Genomic DNA, 19,537 nt, shown 5'->3' with positions numbered 1-19,537 from the left:
CTCTTCCCCTATTCCTGATAATTAATATGACCTTCTTTAGCTTTGATGACTTCTTGCAAATATTTCGGCATACTTTTGGCAAGCTTTTGCATGTACTGTGGGCCCAAGCCCTCTGGAGAACAGAGAAATAAATGTCCTTGTTCGTAACACCATCTTTAATCACGTCGTTGTCTAGAATTGCCCACAGATTCTCGACGGGGACCAAATCCGGACTCTTTGGAGGCCATTCAAGAGGTTTGATATGACGTGAGCGGGAATAAAATTTCGTCTTTTTAGCAGTGTACTTGGGGTCGTTGCTTGTAAATGACGTTTCTGGAAACTCTTTTTTTCTTACGGCAATCTCGTTCACGTCGCTTTCTAATGAACAGTTCAAATTTTGATTCGTCGGTCCACAAAACACGTCTCGAGTACTCTTTGGGCATTTTTACATAATTCTGAGTAAAAGCTAAGCGTTTTGCTTTATTTATTTTGCCAATAAGTCGCTTTGTAAATTTGCTCTTCAATCCTTATTTAGCCAGCCTTCGACGAATCATTCTGACCGAAATAGTAAGCGACAAGTTCTCTTTGATGGCACGAACCATGACTTTTTGCGATTTTCAACCCACCCCCCTCCCCCCTTTGTCACACTTTTTGTATTAAACCTCTAAAATTTTGTATGGGTCGTCACGCTACTGATTCTGAATTTTTCTACTGTCTTCCTCTGCAAAACTTGATTCAAATAATCTTAGTAGAGAAATTGGTTTTTCTCCCATTGCACTGGAGCAGTGACGAGAAATGTAATTTCGATGTCATGGGACTAATTTGCCAATAATTTTTTTCACTAGTTATTTACAATTGATTTTTTTTATATGAGCATGTATCCCTTTAAGGACTCCATAACTAAAGCTAATAGACCATTTCTCTATTTGTGGGTTGAGAGCCGAATTAGTGTCAAATGACATTCATGTCATGACATTCCGAGACATTTTTAAAATTTCGCTCTCATGGCTTACACTTTGTATTTAGAATAATGAGCTGTGAGTTCTAGGATCCTTTAAGCATTACATGTTAATCAAAAAATCCGAATTGCAAATAACTTCTGAAAAAAGTGTTTAGCAAATTAGTAAAAGCAATTCCATGACATTTGCTTTTCTCATCACTGCACTGGAGCAACTTTAGCTACCTGTTTTGCAATTGATTTAAATAACCTTCAAATTCAGGGTTGACCATAAATACCTAACTTTAATTATCCGGGCCTATATTACGCAGGGCAATAAACTTTATACGATTTCTTGTGACAATAATTTTGAGCCTACCATTAAGCATTTTCTGCCAAGTACTCACTTTGCGTTTTTCCTGTAATTTTCTCGTAGGCACTAAATTCCTCTGCTCGGAGGTGATCGCCCCGATCCGGTCCGAGGTGGACGACATCTCGCTGTTCATCATCAACTTCGAGGACCTGACGAACCCGACCAGCCCGGAACCGCTCGAGCCGGTGAAGTTGAGTAAATGTAAGCGCTGTATATGCTCATTCCGGCCTCTTATCCGTTGCAGAAGTCTCACCACCGCAGTTTTCTTTCAGTGGACCGCGCCAGGGCAAGCTTTCGACAATCGTTTCGCATCGGACACATTGCCCTGCGGGATCGTGGTCTCCGGTTGGCCGGTTACCTCACGCCGCCATCCGATGCCACCCAGGAGGAGGAGGAAATCGGCATCAACAAAAGTGCGATTGAGAGGTATAACTTCATGTATGATTGGTTTTCTTACTTCCTATTCCGATTTGGGGTTGGGGTTGAACGGTTGTTAACTGATCGCATGCCATTTTCCAACGAAATACTTTAGGGGGTTTTGCAGTGACAGGGTTAGCCAAACGACGGTGCTCAAGGTGGAGACGAACATCTGGGCGCCAATGTCGACGCCCGCGCTGACGAGGACCAAAGAGCTGGAGGCATTGCAGGCCGATGGCGATACGCTCAGCGGACCAGGCGAAATTGTGATAACTACCCCCGAGGTATACCTATGACGCCTTAAGCTCATTTCGGTCGCAAAATAACATTTCAACCCGTTTCAGGTGGCCAAAGCGGAAGTGATACCGATCGAGCTTCCGACGCCAATCGTCGATTCCAAACCAGAGTTTCAGCAAACCAAAAGTTTAGACTTTGAGATACAATCAAAACGTAGGTATAGTCTGGCAACACTGGTCATCACGCCGCATAACAAATGCATTGCCCACCATCGAAAGCAAAAAGACAAACAGTTTTTTTTCTACTCTTGGTTTTGGACATTATTTATTTCGTTTTATTATAGCTGACTCGTTGCTATCGAGTTTAAGTTCAACGTTAATCCCGAACTTTGGTTGCATATTCTTTCTTTTTTTTATTTCTAGGAAACACTATTTGCACAGTTTTTAAATTTTCTTACGATTTTTGTGAGCAATTACATCTTTGGGTTTGGAAAACATCCATCAAAAACAGAACAACATTCACGATTCGATCGTCATAGATTGTGATACTTCGGTGTTCCACACATCATCATATTCATACCGTCGCAATCCTGCTGACGTACCTATTTTTATTTAGCGAGTACCATAAGAAAACTGACAATGCTTTTCGTATGTATATTCATAGCGCTGCAATTTGGCAAGCAAACGCCTTTCGAATGTAATGAACAGTTTATATACAATTCCCTACAATTTGTTGATTTCCATCGTGTATTCTGACGCCTGTCCTTTCTTTGTTTCGAAATTTTACTTTTATGCCTATCTCTCCCTTCGTGTCTGTCTTTTAAGTTGAATTACGTATTCCAAAATTGTTTCCAAGTTTTTTAGAAGTTTTGTTGCAATTGTGCCTCACTATGTGTTGTGTGTTAGCTGACAATTGTGATTTATTTTTTCTAATACGATTCGTGAGAATTGCCACCATGCTGCCGTGTTCTATAGCATGAACTGTGTACTGTTTGTTGTAATTTTGTTGTGAATTGCGTGTTTAAGTGTGAATGCACCGATGAATGTTGATATGTTGCTGAAAAGTCATTTGGATTGTTTAATAGGTTCTAATATGAAAGACTTAACCACCTAAGGAATGTCAAAATTCTCTACTAACTCTTCATAGGAAATGCAATAACGTACGTGTAGTTAAAAAGTTAAGCATTTTTTTCATGTTTGAAAAGACTTGCAAATAACTGTTAATAAGAATAGCAAAAAACCTTAAAATATTTCATAGTTTAAAAAAATACTAAGTTCTAATGCAGGGATGAAAAAAATTAACACACTGGATGTAAAGCTTTATTATTTAGTAATATCGTCATACGTGAAAGATTTTTCTTTGCTCGTGTTGTAATTGTTGTCATAAGAATTGATCAATTTAAGTAAAATTTATCTGTCATGTTTTGCTGGAACTGAGCTGCCTATGATCGCATGTCCTATATGAATTTTCGTAGTTTCCGAGTAAGAATCTATTATGGTCATATTTATCATAATATAATCGAATGCAACTGTAAAATAGGATTGCTTGTTCAGGAAAAATCGAAAAAAAAATCAAGCCGGTTTGTCCCAGATGAAAAATGATATGGACTCATACTGCCGTAATCTGAAAAAGTGACGTATGCGCCATTTTACAACATACATGTTTTCCATTTTTCTGTTAAAGAGTACGATGAGTACTACTCGTTAACATCATTTTTGGAAAATGGCGTATACGTCACTTTGCCAGATTACGGCAGCATATGCGGTCACCTTCAAGATGGGACAAGTAAGCTTGATGTTTTTTTCTCATTTTCTCCATTTGATGTTTTTTCATGTTGGACATGCAACCATAGGCAGTCAGTTGTTGCATCTAAGCATGAACTTAAAGGCGAAGCAGGTGTTTGGTCTGAGAATTAATTTTCTTCATATAGCGTTTCTTACCCCATTCCCGGCCTAACATGCATACGACTGCATTATTTAATTTATATGTATGACAGAAAGCAACTTTTCCTAAATTTCGTGGACCGTGCTATACTGCAATGGGGTTCACTTCTGCTTAAAAATCGCTTTTCTTGGTAAACATCATTTAAAAAAGCTTTTATTTGATTTAAATTAACGAGGTCCAGCACTCATTTCAGTCATAGCGATTTCGTTTCCGGCCCACTTCCAAACCAGTTCCCGGCCTCTCTCAATCTTCGGCCTTCGCTCAATCTCTCAACATCTTACTCCCATTCTCTCTCGGGGCGGTAGAAAATGAGACATAAACAAAAGTAGGGGAAGGAGGGGCAATATGAACTAGCTAAGCATAGACTGCTTTTATGCCTTAGCTATAACGATTTTCATGGGTGTTTCTACCTCACGCAACAGGTATACAATATAGCTAGCTGATGCCATATTGAAATTAGGAAAAATCTCAATCATATTGATAATATTCACAATTAAAAAAAGTGCCCTAGCAGCACAATTCACGTTGATTTGGTTGCAATAACTCATATATGACCAAATTTGGTCATATATGAGTATCATCAACTGATTTACAACATGTGTGTTGCTCGGGTGGCAATATTTCGTTGCCGGAAAACTCATGAGGCAAAACGCCTTTTAGCAGGCAGCTCTTAGGGAACAACGTACCATGCGTCGGCACATCAGCATTCTGGTATGGACAGTGCGTGGAGACGCGAGTACATTGTAGGATAGTTCCACTAGGGCGTTTTGCCTCGCCGAAATGTTAGATGTTTCATCAAAATGTGAAAAATTTCAGCTTATCCTACATTCCTATCTATTATTTTGACACTTTTTTCGCCTAACCTATATAATTTCACGTCTAGTTTTATTAAGGCTATCTCAAACATGGTAAATATAAGTGAATACCCGAAAGTCGTTTTGCCCCGAGGGGGGCGTTTTGGGGCCTCTTTCTCTATGCACGTTCAACGCCGACATGATGCCAGATGGTATTATTTATAATAATTTTTATTTGGTTGAAAAGATATATTCACTCATCCAAATTACTTCCAAACGCTTAAAAACTATATTTTTTTCACTTTTTGAAATCGAGAGAATTATAAATAACATGATAGCGTCAACGTATTAGATAGTTTTCTTATGAACGTTGAAGGATTTTTTTCATACTAAAAAAGACTCCTGGCCTTTTGGCAGCACGGTGCGGCTAGAAGTTCTTATGCCGAGGTGAATTTTTGTTCGGTTTGAGGATAGATTTTTAAATGTATTCAAATATGTTTATACTAGTTCTAGTAAAACGAACAAATAGAAAAGATTAAAGTGCGTGAGTTTAGAATGTGTTAATTTACAGCTTCAAGCAATGATTGTATCGAGAACTGTGACGATTTTCAGGTAGGTGTTTATATGAAAATACCGTTTTGTAAAAGTGGAAAGATTCACTCCGGCTCAGTGGTGTAGCAACGGGGAGCGAATGTACGGAATCTACATTTATATTTTCTATAATTGGACCAATTAGGAGTGAAATAAATGGTTGAAAAATATTGAGTATTGTGCGAAATAAATGGGAGACTTTTTTAAAATTATCAACCATAAACCTACGGCTTCCAAAAAGTATAAATCCTTAGTTGTCTGTGCAGTGAGCCGGGAATCGGGTCCATAGGCCCAAGTAGTGATTTACCCTATGTAACATCAGAGGATGATTTGAAGGCGTTAGAAACAAAAGGTCGAAAAACAAAAGGACGAAGGGACAAAAGTTCTAAAAATTTAAAAGGACATAGGGGACAAAGTTTCGAAAGACCAAAACGTCAAAAGGGACAGAAGGTCGCAAGCGAAAAAAAGGATTTCCTGCTTTCATTCATTCTTCTTTCCCCTTAGTTTTTCTTCTACCTGCTTTCTCCTTCTTCCATATTTATTCTTATTTTTTTCTGTCTTCTTCCTTCTACTTTCTTTTTTCTTCCTTCTTTCTTTCTTCATTCTTTATTCTTCCTTATTCCTTTTTCCTTCTTCCTACCTATTTGTTGCTTCCTCTTTTCTTCTTCCTTCTTCTTTCTACCTTTTCTTCCTTCTTTGTCCCTTTCTATATTTAGTTTTTCAACCTTTTGTCCTTTCGGCATTTTGTCCTTCAACCTCTTTCTTTCGACTTTTTCGCATAGATTCGATTTGAATTACCAAATATCGGCTGAAATCTGCAGAAAAAAGTATTTAGATAAAAACTAGGCCGCCGTAATATGAAAAAGCGACAAAGTTGCAAAATTACAGCCTACCATGTTAACATTTTGCTGTAAAATAGCTGGATGTGTGATACTTGTTAACACCATTTTTGAGCAATGACGTATACGTTATTTTTTGATAACGGCAGTAGGGATCTCATTGTTGTCCTAAGGCAGCGTTTAGTGCTAATTCTGCATTTGATCAACGCTGAGTAGACGATGGACACACTGCATTGAATAGAAAAACTATTTTTTTTTTCCAGGGAGGAAAAAGGTGAACAGGTTCAAACGACACATGGGGATGTTACACGAAGATATTGATTTTTTCAGGATGTTATATTACAGCGACATGCTATCTAAGTCAAGCTTTCTCAGTACGTCTCTAATGTCTTCCTTTTCGGGTTTCACTTGAGCTCAGAGGGATGCATATAAATCGAACCTGGCAACTCTGTGTTCAGAGTGTTTCCAGACAATAATAATCTGAAAATAATAATTGATGATATTCAACGCGGCCGCATCGATTCTAATCTTTGAGGCCTATCTGATAAAAACGTGCTGTAATGCCTACTCATTACTGTAATAAAATTTCGCTTAAAGTTTAACCTCATGTACCAAGAATCCTTCGCCCCTTTAAGGGTATTGAATGTAACCATCTATTCAATTCTCATTCATTCCATTGAGATTGCCAACTAATGTGCTATTAGAAACATTTAATCGTTAACCTTTATGTCCCCATCCGCCACCAATTTTTGACGATGTTTTTTGCTCTCATTCAATTTTGTATTGATTTGTTGGAAATTTTCAGAAATAAATTTTAGAGAGTTGATCCATTGGACATGCCGATTCAAAGGATTCGGATTTATACGGGATCTTTTCGGGGACCGTGGACTAGCCGACATTCATGAATATTTTGTTTGTTATACAAACCAATATCGTCTTTTCATTACCCTATCATCACAAGAAACCTTGATTCATTAGTCATATCAATCTCCGGCGTATTTTCCGATAGACATATTAAAACTGATTATGGCTATTGTCAATTATGACCCTTGGATTCAAAGGAAATATCCCTGGACATCCGGAACCGATTCTGGAGACTGTGGAAGACATGAATCCGGTTCCAGGAAAATCCGGAACTTGAGCGGTTCTGAGGTTCGTTTTGTAAGACTTATGTCTGGGGAAGGGTCGTTTGGCCGAAAACCATTCGGTTGAATGCCACTAGGCCGAGCAAACCATTCTGAAACCCACATGACCGAAAGTCATGAGTCATACGGCGGAATAGGTCATTTGGCCGAATAGACCACTTTGCCAAATAGGTCATTTATCGTCTAATTTCTCCTATTTAAATCCTCGTTTCTCACTACCCACTGCGAAAAGTGAAAAATGAGAAGTTATAAATGATGTGTGAGAATTGAGAAGAGAGGTGCCTTCCTTTTCACTTCACTTTTATCACTTTCCCAGTGAGAAGTGATAAGTGAGACATTAGGAAAGAGAACATCTCATTTATCACTTCGCACTACTCATTTCTCACTTTTGCTGTGAAAAGTGAGAAATGCGAAGTTAGCAGTGAGACGTCTTACTTCTCACTCCGCACTACTCACTTTTCACAAGAAAAGTGAGAAGTGAGACATGATAAGTGAGATCTTTCACTTCTCACTTCTCACTAATCATTTCTCACTTCTCATTTCTCACATCTCAATTCGCACTTCCACGTTTTCGCAGTAAGAAATGAGAAATAAGGAGTGAGAAATGAGAAATAAGGAGTGAGAAGTGAGACTTCGCACTTTTTACTTTTCATTCCTTATTACTCACTTCTCACTGTAAAAATTGAGATGTGCAAAGTTAGAAATGAGAGGCTTCACATTCGCTTCTCATTTCTTACCTTCAATTTCTCACTTATCACTATTCCTAGCGGTCCTTTTTTTCCAAATGACGATTAAGGCCAAACGGCGCACAGTGGCGGCCCCCATACAAATGCCGGACGAAACCTAATATGTTGTTCGAATCTTTCACCAACGAGTAATTTTGGGACGCTTAATTCATTTTGAGGTTAGAATTGTTATCCAACATATATTATGCTACTCGAGTACTTTTGGAGGCGCAAGCCTTAAGCTCTAAAGTATTAACAGCGTCCTCATGCTAGCATTGAAGCAGCCAATTCCCAGCTTTGGAGCAGCTATGAACAAATCACCACACTAACCACCGGAAAGTAGATCAAAACTAGGTTACAGTACATGATACCAGATCGTTCCGAATCGTTCCCGAAAAAACTTTAGCCAAATTTTCTTTTTTCATACAAATTTGCTCGGAAGATTCTTTACAGCATTAACTTCAACAAGCCACCAAAAATTAAATTTACAAGCTACAATCATCAAATGTTGGAATCAGTTCATTTAATATATGTGTTAGAATAAAAAAAAATATGAGTTTCGCTGAATGAAGGAAAAAATGAGGTTTTGTCCGGGCTTCCGCCATTGTGCAGCGTCTTCGCTAGTAACCTTCTTGACCAGGGTTCTTATATCAGGGTTCACTCATTTCGACAGTAGATGGGTGAGACTAACGCGGGGATGAAAAATTCATTTTCAGTGTAAAACATAAACAAACTCGGTGCCTGGCCCATATAAAAATCCAAGATGGCTGAATCATGAAATTGGCATACTGCTACACCTGTCTGTATTCACCTTGTTCTTGACCACACAACATATTCGACCAAATGTCCAATTCGACCAAATGACCCATTCGGCCAAAGGACCTATTTTTTATATCTTTATTGAAGAGGCTTTCAGCCCTTGGCTGACTCACCTCCGGCAAAATGACCTATTCAACCAAATGACCTTTCGACTATATGACCCTTTTGGCAAATGACTTTCGGCCTAATGATCTGTTCGGCCAAATGGTATATCCGACCAAACAACTTTCGGCCTAGTAGGCTTCGACAATGGCATTCGGTCGATTGGGTTCCGTCAAACGGCCCTTCCGCTTATGTCTAACATCACCAAAACTATTAGTATGCACACTTAGACTTTTCAAAATCAGATCGCGAAACAACAATCATATGTTTGCCTCTGAACCACTTGGCTGAATGACATAACTGGCCAAAAGTCAACTAACCTAATTCCATTTGGCCAAATGGGTAAAAAATTAACTGAAAACTAAACGGATATTTCTATCGCCCATAAAAGACGTTTGGCTGAAAAATCCATACAGTCGAATAAGTCATTTGGCCAAACAAGCGGTTTAGTGGAACAAAGCATTAGGCTACTACTATACTACCAAAAATATCGTTTCACCGAACAAGTCATCCGAACAAAAATGGTCGAACTTGTCATACGATCGAACAAGTTAAAACATACATACTTTGTTTTTTTATTTCTGCAGCTCGGCGAAAACTTGCTTAGCCGTGTGCTCAGCAAAATAAAAACTGATTTCCCGGCAAAAATGAAGTTTGTTGATTATATCTGGTCCAGACCTAAACGGCTAAAAGACTTTGTTTAAAAAACAAAATGTTCTGCTTAATCTGAAGTCAGGACACTTGCCAGAAAACCATTTGCAAGAGTCAAATTACCAGTATTATTTTTTCCAGAAACTCATTTGCCGGAATGAACCAAACGTCTACTTTTAAAGAATGGATTACGTCCACCATTGCCTTAATCCGGGCTTATACTCATACCCGGCTTATGTATGCTTTCTATGAAAGGATTACGTCTTACGGATTACGGGTTTTCCCGCCTCACTTAGTCAAACAACTAATTTAGAGAAGACAACAAAAATATGCTAATTTAACGTTATGCCAAATGACCCTCCTTTTTGACGCTACTCACAAATATAACAACTGCCTATTATGTTAAATGGTTAGGAAGTTCCTTGACAAGTTCTTAAAAAAAATCGGGAATCTTCGCTTTTTTTTTTAGCAAATTCTTCACAATTCTTTTGGAGTTTCCGTGGCAAATTCTTTGAAATGTTCTTTGCGAATTGTTCAGAATTTATTTGGAAGTTTTTAATGATTTTTTTTCGGAATTTTCTCTGGAAGTTTTAAAGTAGCAGGCCTGCCCAATCTTTTCAAGCCACGGGCCAATTTTCAGAATGACCACTTTCTGACGGGCCAGAAAATATTCGGTACATATTTTTAAAACATTTTCAAGATACCACCATCGGAAGTGACAATGGGTCTGATGTGAGAATGGGTCAGCGCTTTCACCAATAGTCTGGAGGTCGGATAATAAAACCGTTCAAAAAGGTCTCCTATAATTCAGTTTTCTTGTTCTCAGATACATTAAATCTATTTTACACCATGTAGTTGAAACAGAGGCCTATTCTCACTCCCGTTAGACCCGCACACACATTTGACTCGGCGACGGTAAAAATACAGAATGACATTTAGTTTTACAGTAAGACTATTTTTTTAAAAGAAAAGCCTAACACTTTTTTATTGCGTTTGAACAATTTTTTTGTGCTAATTTTCTTTTGACGTAACAGGACATGGAATTGGTGGATTCTTTCCAATACTCGAAGCATAGTGATTTCACAATCTGTGATCGAGTTTCGCAAGCAGATAATGACGATCAACAATTATTTTCACTGAATTAATTCTTGAGAAGAGGTTATTCACACAAATATGTACTTCTGAAGAGAGAAAATATCTTACAAGAAATGTGTCTTTCTGAAATTTAGATTTGAGCTCATTGTTGTCTTCTTCTTCTGCTTCTTCTTCTTCTTCTTATTGGCATTACATCCCCACACTGGACAGAGCCGCCTCGCAGCTTAATGTTCATTAAGCACTTCCACAGTTATTAACTGCGAGGTTTCTAAGCCAAGTTACCATTTTTGCATTCGTATATCATGAGGCTAACACGATGATACTTTTATGCCCAAGGAAGTCGAGACAATTTCCAATCCGAAAATTTCCTAGACCGGCACCGGGAATCGAACCCAGCCACCCTCAGCATGGTCTTGCTTTGTAGCCGCGCGTTTTACCGCACGGCTAAGGAGGGCCTTCGAGCCCATTGTTGTATCAGATTCAATTATCTCAATTTGAAACATTCAAGAATCCAGGAACATTATTTATATCAGTGGTTTCAAAAATCAGCGAAAAGGCTTGAAAATTTTTGTGGAAAGGCCCAAGATGAACCAGCCAAAGGCTGAAAATCTCAAAAACAAAGCTAATAATAATAATAATAATAATCTGTCGAAAGGCTTCGAGTTTATCGGCATTTTTAACAGATTTACATGAAATGTCTTCTACAGGATTGAAGAAATGTAACAGTTTATATGTATCGACAAATAATTGTGCCAAATTGTTTCAATTCTGTTTCAATAGTTTGAATGTTGGATAGTAAAAACTCTAAGTGTTGATCTCTACCTTGCAACTTTATGTTCAAGTAATTGAGATATTTGGTGGCATCTACTATAAAGGCCAGGCCACTCACTCATTTAGGATCATGCAGCTCGGGCATTGATTTTGCTTTATCTTGAAAAAATAATGTGATTTCCATTAGAAAAGAATAAAATTTCTCAAGCAAGGTACTGCGGGTTAGCCAACTAACTTCGCAGTAACACAGCAAATCTACGATTTCTGCTTCCATTTCTGGCAACATAATTTGAAATTAGTGGTGGTTGAGTTTCTTATTAACTAGCGTCGCTACATCACGAATATTGATCGTTTTTGTATTTAAATTTTTGGTGAGAAGTGCAATGTGCAGATAATGTGGCTGATTTAATTTTAAAGTGCTCATTGGGATCAAAGCTCTGTGATTTGAAGATGATCATCAATTCCCCGTGACTTGTTTGTTACATTCCGTATTTTCATCGAGCGGGTAGCGAGCAGGTAGAATAAGAAGCAAAGAAGTTTTTTCTGTGAGAACTTTAACTCTTTACCGTGCTTTATGACAAGGAAGCTTTTTTACAGCACACGATATCACCAATAGCCGATCTGCATTCCCTAACAAATTCTCTGTCCTGGAAAGGTTTCATTCGTACTCCCAAAATCTTAATCACAGCAAAACTGTCCCGTGCTGCATTATGCAACTCAGGCTTGCCCAGATTTAATTTTATTATCAGTAATTACCTACAGTTATTATTTAAAAAAAATAACAAAAAGGAGCTTCTCGCACAGCTAGAAAACTTCCGGGCCGGTTATGAAGTATTTTTTTCTCACATTCCACGGGCCACAAAAAATTAAGCCGATGGCTGCATACGGACAGCTGGCCATACGTTGGGCAGCTCTGTTCTACTGGATTTCCTTGGATTTTTTTTGGATTTTCTCGGTAAATCCTTCAAAATGAATGATTGAAAATTTCTAGCAAATCCTTCCAAAACTTCCAAAATGTTAGCAAACTTCTTCTAAGTTTCCTAGAAAAGTTGTTTACATTTTTTTCGAAATTTCCTCAAGATATTCTTCATGATTTCCGCAGCAAATTCTTCGGATTTTTTCTCGCGAATTTCCTCAAAAAAAGTTAAAAAAAAATAAAATCTTTCATCGCAATTGCCGCATTTTTTTTTTTCAAACAGTTGAACATTATAGCTAAGTAATTGATGCCCTCTAAAAATTGTAGAAAATCTCAATCATATTGATAATATTCACATTACAAAAAAGTGGTGATATTCCGCTGCCGAAAAACTCATGACGCAAAACGCCTACTAGCTGCCAGCTATTAGGGAACAACGCACCATGCGTCGGCGAATCAGCATTCTAGTATGGACAGTGCTTGGAGACGCGTAGTACCTCTAACCTACCTAATTTTAGGTCTAGTTTTGTTACGGTCATGACAAATACGGTAAATATGAGAGAAACTCCAAAAGTAATAGTTCAAGATTTTTCAAATAACATTGATTATTGAACACGACAGATATCGAATACCGACGATTTTTATGATCAGAAGTTTAATTTTTAAATTCGCAAAATGAGATGCAGAAACACATGCCACTCGCATTATTTCGGTTAAAAGATGCTAACCTCATCATGCGTCTTATTGGATAATTTGCTCGTAGGAGAAGGAGGGACAATATGCCTAGCTAAGCAAAGATTGCTTTGAACATATTGAAGAAGGAGATATTTCGTTGCCGGAAAACTCATGACGCAAAACGCCTTCAAGCTGGAAGCTCTTTGGGAAAAACGCACCACAAATCGGCGAATCAGCCTTCTAGTATAGATAGTGCGGGGAGACGCGTTGTACATTGTATGTTAGTCTGCCTAGGGCGTTTTGCCTCGCCAATATATCATATGTTTCATCAAAATGTGGAAAAAATCGGGTTTTCCAACCTTTCTTTCTTTTATTCTGACACTTTTTTGGATCTTGTTTCGTTACGGCCATACCAAATAGGGCAAATATGATGGAATACCCAAAAAGCGTTTTGCCCCCGGGGTGGAGGCTCTTCCGCTGAAGTTAAGGTTCCCCCAAACACACGCGATGCGACAATGGCGACGCGATTCTATCGCTTGCCGACTGTAATTCTGTGACCATTGGTATGGAAGCCTAAATGGAACATTGTCTGCAGCGACTCAGCGATAGAACGCGGCGATGAAATCGCTTAGGTCTGGGTGAGCCTTTATTAAAGCAGTAACCCAAATTGGTTTGATGGCATATTTGAGAGCAATGATAAAACTATTAATAAAACAAAAAAGCTTACAAATAGTTCAATCTTAAAACATTGACATGGTTTTATTGATAACTTAAGAGGGTTACAAAACCTTTCATTGTTGTTGTAAACAATATACTATAATTATTCCCACGATAAATAAATCCCACGATAATTCAAATGCACATAAACCCAACGGCAACAAAATTGTTGCCTGGGATGTTTCGTAATGTCATGAAGCTTGACACACCATAAGATGTGTTCCTAGACCTCCGGCATGATTATTCGATTTGAAAATAAATACGCCTTACTCGATCCCGACATTTATCCGACTCCAACTTTCTTCCCGGTTTTGCAAACTAGAGACCTAAACTAGATGATAATCCCAGCATTTTCGTGATGAAGCTATTGGCCTTCGAAGCAACAAGCTCCCCTTTGGCTTCCCGGATATGAAGAACCGGAATGTACAGGAGTTTCTAAGAAATTGCCGAGAGCAATAGAAGCAATACACAAATGTCACTATCTCAAAGAGAAGCCGGTGGCTAGTGAAATAAAATGGATGCATTTGAAGGAAGCGCTTGAGATGGTAAATTGATTGCCAAACGAACCAGCTATCATGTAACCTCTGAACTCTGGGAGAATCAACAAAGGAAACAATGAAAGATTTGTCGCTGAATTGACTCTGAACGCGTGCTATGTGTATGTTGTAGAATACGGAAACTGATGACCAATTTTTCCAGAATCACGCCTATGAAGTTCGAATTCCGAAGTGCTATTTCCTAGCTGCTGGTGTGGATCTAGACGATTTTCTAGAAGCCCATGTGTTCGTTGAGGCGAGCGTTGATTTCCCACTGGAAATTATTAAGAAATTCCTCGAAAAATTCTTTAAATTTTCAAAGAGACAGAATTGTAGAAATTAGAAATGTATTGGATTCTTCAACGGAAAACCTTTCAACTTTTCCATTGGAAAACCTTTCAAAACCATAAGAAATTTTCGTTTAAAAACCTTCTGAATTTTCACAAAACAAACCTTCGGAAGTTCTATGGGAAATTCTTCAAATTTTTTCTAGAGTTTCCATGACAAATATTTCAGATTTTTTTTAAATCTCTCCGGGAAATCTTTCAGAATTTATTTGGGAAATTTTTGAAAACTTGGGAAATCCATAATAAATTCACTCCCTGTCAAGAATATAAAGAAAAAATAAATCAAATTATTGTTGTCCGTATTAAATCGGTTTTGCTACCCTGTAACTTTGCGATAATCCTTGTGCGGAGGCACATCGGGAAATACTGCGGTTTTAGCACATCGGTTTCGGTTACAGCTTCGAGGTTATTCGGTCTATTAACCAGTTGTATTTATACGCGTGTCATATCTTAGCAATTGTCCACTATAACCATTTCTATAACTTACGAGAATAATATGAACCGTAAGTTCTTATCTCCTAGTCTTGGTTTAATGAAATATAATGGTCATGAGTTTCATCAATCAAGAAACATAATCTGTTCAATCAGAATACTATCACGAATTCATTATTTTCAGGCTGTCGCACAAACTCAACTTTTCCATACGCCAACTTGTATCTATTCACCGATTGGGTAAAATTGTATTGCCCTTTGTTTCATGTCAAGGAAAATTTACTATCTTAAAAAAAATTAATTGTCTGTCTCGTAACAAAAAGTGAGTAAACTTTTTTGAAAAGAAAAATATTTTCACCTGTCATAAGACGAGTTTGATACTTTCCATTTAATTTCACCACGTTTTGTAATATTTACAGATACGTATTTCGACCTCAACTGTAAGGCCGGCTTCAGTGTCTCGAACTTGACTCGAAAAGAAAAGTCATTCAAGTACGAGAGCCTCAAGATGGCCTCACAGTTGATGTTGAAGTACGTATCTGTAAAGATTACGGAACGTTGTGAAATTAAATGGAACAGTACTAAGCTCGTCTTATGACAGGTGAAGTCATTCCGCTAAAAAAAGTACTTAAATAATTTTCTCAACGATCATTTAATTTACACAGTCGTTGAGTAGATAGAAGTTAGCGTGCACGTTCACATGAAACTTTCGTTCCAGAAAGCTATACGTATCCGTATTTGCATGCAACCTACAAAGCACACATTACCAAACTTCTTGTAACCGCAAGCTTCATCAGCACCCAACTTGCATACAACATTGATGCATTTCCATTAGCTTCCGATTTGAAGCCGTTCCGGCGAAAAAGCATTTCCGTTTCTACTTCAGATTGTTTTTCTTTCTTGTTCTTCTCTCTTTTTATTCTCGTTTTTGGTACCCCTCCCCAACAACACCACCACCACAACCACCCACCCTACCCGCAACTGTGTTTTACGATGTGCGTGTGTGCCTCCCCGTGTGACTTTCTTCGTTCTGTTTTAATTTTCCCTTTTACTGTTACTGCCCCACCACCCCGGTTGTGTGCTTCTCCGTATTTGTGTTTTTTTCTCCAATTGTAGATCCCGAATACACTAAACTTATGCAGTCTTATGAAAGTACGCACGCAAAAAATTGTCGAGGGTTGATAGAAAAGCGTGCTCATACGATAGACGATTTTATGCGAGGTAAAATTTTCCTTGAATAAGTCACCAATTCAGATCTTAGATCGAAGTAGGTCAAACTTTCTTCATACTGCAACAAAATTCTCTGCCTACTATGCAACTATATACTTCTGCTCCTCCATGCTCTTCCATAGATGATAATAAATCTCTTTCAGTACTTCTTGGCGCACCTGATGGTCCCGATCCCGACTCGGGACCAGGGGGTTGCACTTTTCTCTTGTGCACACATTTCTTTATGCGAAATAGAATGTAGCGAAAAAAAATCACTTTAAAAAATTGCTCAATGGTCACAATAGGATTAGTGGGACATCTGTTGAGTGACCTCCCTTCTTAAACCCTTATACTGCTAACGTCTGATGAAGGTATACATAAAGTTACAAAGGGCATGATTCTTATGATTTCAACCGATAGTAGCTACTTTGTCAGAAGTAACGACCAAAGATGATCAAAGCAATGGACAAACTCTCCCATTTCGATTTTTTTTATTTAGGCTAAATCTAAACAAGAAATATATTTTCAAATATTTTGCATTAGTTTTGGTTATTTCATTTAGTTTATATAAGATTACCTAAGCAGAAGTTAATGGAGTTGATCGTCAACATATTGCTAGTTATTGTTCTCATAAAGTATCATTTGAAGTACGCCAACCATATGCCAATTTATGCAACTTTGGGAATACGCCCATCAGACACATACAGTATAAGGAAAAGTGTTCTAGAGTTATCCGGTTTTTGATTCCTCCTATTTCGATTATGTTCTTTCCAATGCATCCCTCAATCGCATGTTTCACCTTGTATTTGTCGATTTATTTGTTGATTAGTATCGCCAGTTTGAATTTTAAAACCCAACCAAAATTCTATTACTTTCAGCTGCATTTTGTTCGAAATAATCACGTTTACCAAAAGTTATCAAAAGTTTAAATATTGCCTAATATCAAACCAAAACAAACCAAAAAAAAATCGCTTCCCATTCAAGAGTTCGGAGCGCCAGCAGTGTGTGCGTGTGTGAAAGCTCGCTTTGCTGCCCGACGAGCTTTCTGCCTGGCTACCACTACCACTACCTATCTACATACTTCCTTTGTACAGACAAGTTTGTACGATTGTTTGCGAACTGTAGAAAATGTCCAAACCCCAGTGAGCGATCGTGACGGCCCAGCGCAAGGTGAGTATCCGATGATCAACCCCCGAGCGGATTTGCTGTCTATGTGTACCTAATGTGTGTGCGTGTGCGTGCTTCCGGATGTCCTTCCGATTTAGGTGTTTTTTTTTTCCTATAATAATTGTCGCTGCTTCCGACTGTCTATTTAATGAATGTGAATGTGGTACCAACGTAAAACGCATATTTTGACGGTTGACTGTTTAATGTGCTTCGATGTACCTACGCGTAGAAAAGATGTGCCATATGCTCTCCATGCTCCTCTCTATGTGTTTTCGAATATATGAAATAAAGTGAGTGTTTAATCATTATTCGTGCGACAAATAATGCGTTCTGTAGTTGAAGGATAATCTTTCTATTGTTGGTGGTGGCGACCGAAAACAAACGGCACTAGTCGGCGATGCAACTTGGTTGATTATGTGGTCTACAGCGATGTTAACTTTTTTTTTCGACAGCTATGTGATTTAAGATGACCACCATTGGGTAGATGTAGAACTAATGGTTTGTATCTTGAAAAGTAGATACTTCATCAAGATTATTATTGCAAAAATCATGCAACAGTCATTTTCCCTATAAATAATGCTGCGATTTACTTATTCTCTTCATTTTCGTATTTCATATTGATTATTATTTGTATTTCAACAAGTGCTGTGAGTAAACTATTACACATGAGTGACTGCAGTCACTGTGTAGGATCAGATTTCAGTGTTAGGGAAAATCTGTATACAATTCGTCACACAATTTTCTTATCATAATCCTTATCCTAAATTATGAGGCAGAATCACTAAATCCAATAAACATTTGTAATCACGAAAAAAATGATTTTCCTACTCATCAACATCAATATTGGAAAAAAAAAGTGCAGAAGAGCATGACTATTTTAGTTAAATATATTGACATATTCTCCATACCGTTTTTGTGTGACGCATATTAACCAGCATTGTTTATGTTTCCCCTTTCACCCGATTAACAAGTAAAGTTGCAATCAAAAATATATGGAACGCGATTCAATGCACGATGCGGAGCAATTAATTTGAAATTTGTTGGCATAAGCGTGGATATTGGCGAATAATGCAAAGCAGGGTTACCGATGGTATTTCCGGTATAGGCTCAAAAATCATAGATGGAAACTTTATTTTGCGAAAACTGCTCCGTAATCTTGTGTGACCCGAGTATCTACGATTCAGCCAGTTGAAATTTAGCATAGATTTCGGCTTTAGAGGGGTGTGCCGAAGCACAATGCCCTGCTGAGAATACCTGCCTATGCCCTATTCTATGCAGTTTGTCAAATATTAGGAAACAATGGAAGTTATTGAAACATCGTATCCACTCTAGTGGGGTTAGGTGGATTTTCAGATTTCATAGCTCTGAAATATATTGTTAGACGCAGAACGGATTCAATTTATTCCACGCTATTTTGGGAGTGATGAAACACAAAAAACGTCAATGTAGCCGTGAGATTGGAAAATGTAATCTACTGGAAAAGTAAAGATTTGAAGTATTTAGGGGAACTGTTCCGATCTTCATCTCACTCATATATTCATCTCATTGCGAAGCAAGGAATTTCGTCGCTTATTTTTGTCAAAATGCGTGCTGGCTGCAGAAAAAAAAATCACAAAAATGGGAAGCAAATAAAATACCTTTCCAATGCTTTGTTTTTGATGGGATAAACATTGGAGCCATGAGATGAAATCCAGGAGCAGTTCCCCTATGTGTAGACAGTTGTCTGTAATAAAAATGAATTTCACGAGCCTGCCATATATGCGATCCATGGCAGTAAAGGAGAGGTGGAGTCAATGTTGATCAAACTGCTTGACCGGTGTGTACGCTGCATAAAAGTGTGTACGCCACCGATATCACGTCGCCGCTGTTTAAAATCGTACACGCCAGTAATTTATAATTTCTCACGCTGCACAATAGGAAAAAAGAGGTATTTTTCTCCAAAGTTATGAATCCTGCAATAAATGGTGGTATTCATCATAAAAACATAGATGGAAAAGAAAAATATTGTTCTGAGGCTTCAATGGACCAATTTTCGGCATACTGCATGAACTGCTCCAAGCAATAATATCAACATTGTCGATTTCATTTATCATTATAAAGTCCTTTCAAACAAATTTAC

General features: G+C 38.0%; 1 protein-coding gene across 7 annotated transcripts in view; it reads left to right on the top strand.

The window, feature by feature from the left end:
- Positions 1–19,537, top strand: part of LOC134218252 (potassium voltage-gated channel subfamily H member 6) — a 531,314-nt gene that overhangs the window by 215,762 nt on the left and 296,015 nt on the right. For 2 of the 7 annotated variants that reach the window (XM_062697177.1, XM_062697179.1), the window contains exons 4-8: positions 1,353–1,474; positions 1,534–1,727; positions 1,822–1,990; positions 2,051–2,156; positions 17,236–17,421. In XM_062697177.1, the coding sequence (XP_062553161.1) occupies positions 1,353–1,474; positions 1,534–1,727; positions 1,822–1,990; positions 2,051–2,156; positions 17,236–17,421 (777 nt within the window). Of the gene's footprint in view, positions 1–1,352; positions 1,491–1,533; positions 1,728–1,821; positions 1,991–2,050; positions 2,157–2,606; positions 2,640–16,158; positions 16,264–17,235; positions 17,422–19,537 lie in introns of all 7 variants that reach the window. The other 5 variants (XM_062697178.1, XM_062697175.1, XM_062697176.1 and 2 more) reach the window with 5 other exon arrangements.

The sequence above is a fragment of the Armigeres subalbatus genome, chromosome 2 (assembly GCF_024139115.2).
Source record: "Armigeres subalbatus isolate Guangzhou_Male chromosome 2, GZ_Asu_2, whole genome shotgun sequence".
NCBI classification, from domain to species: Eukaryota; Metazoa; Arthropoda; class Insecta; order Diptera; family Culicidae; genus Armigeres; species Armigeres subalbatus.
Note: the sequence above shows the minus strand (reverse complement) of the source record. Positions and strands in the feature narration are given on the sequence as shown.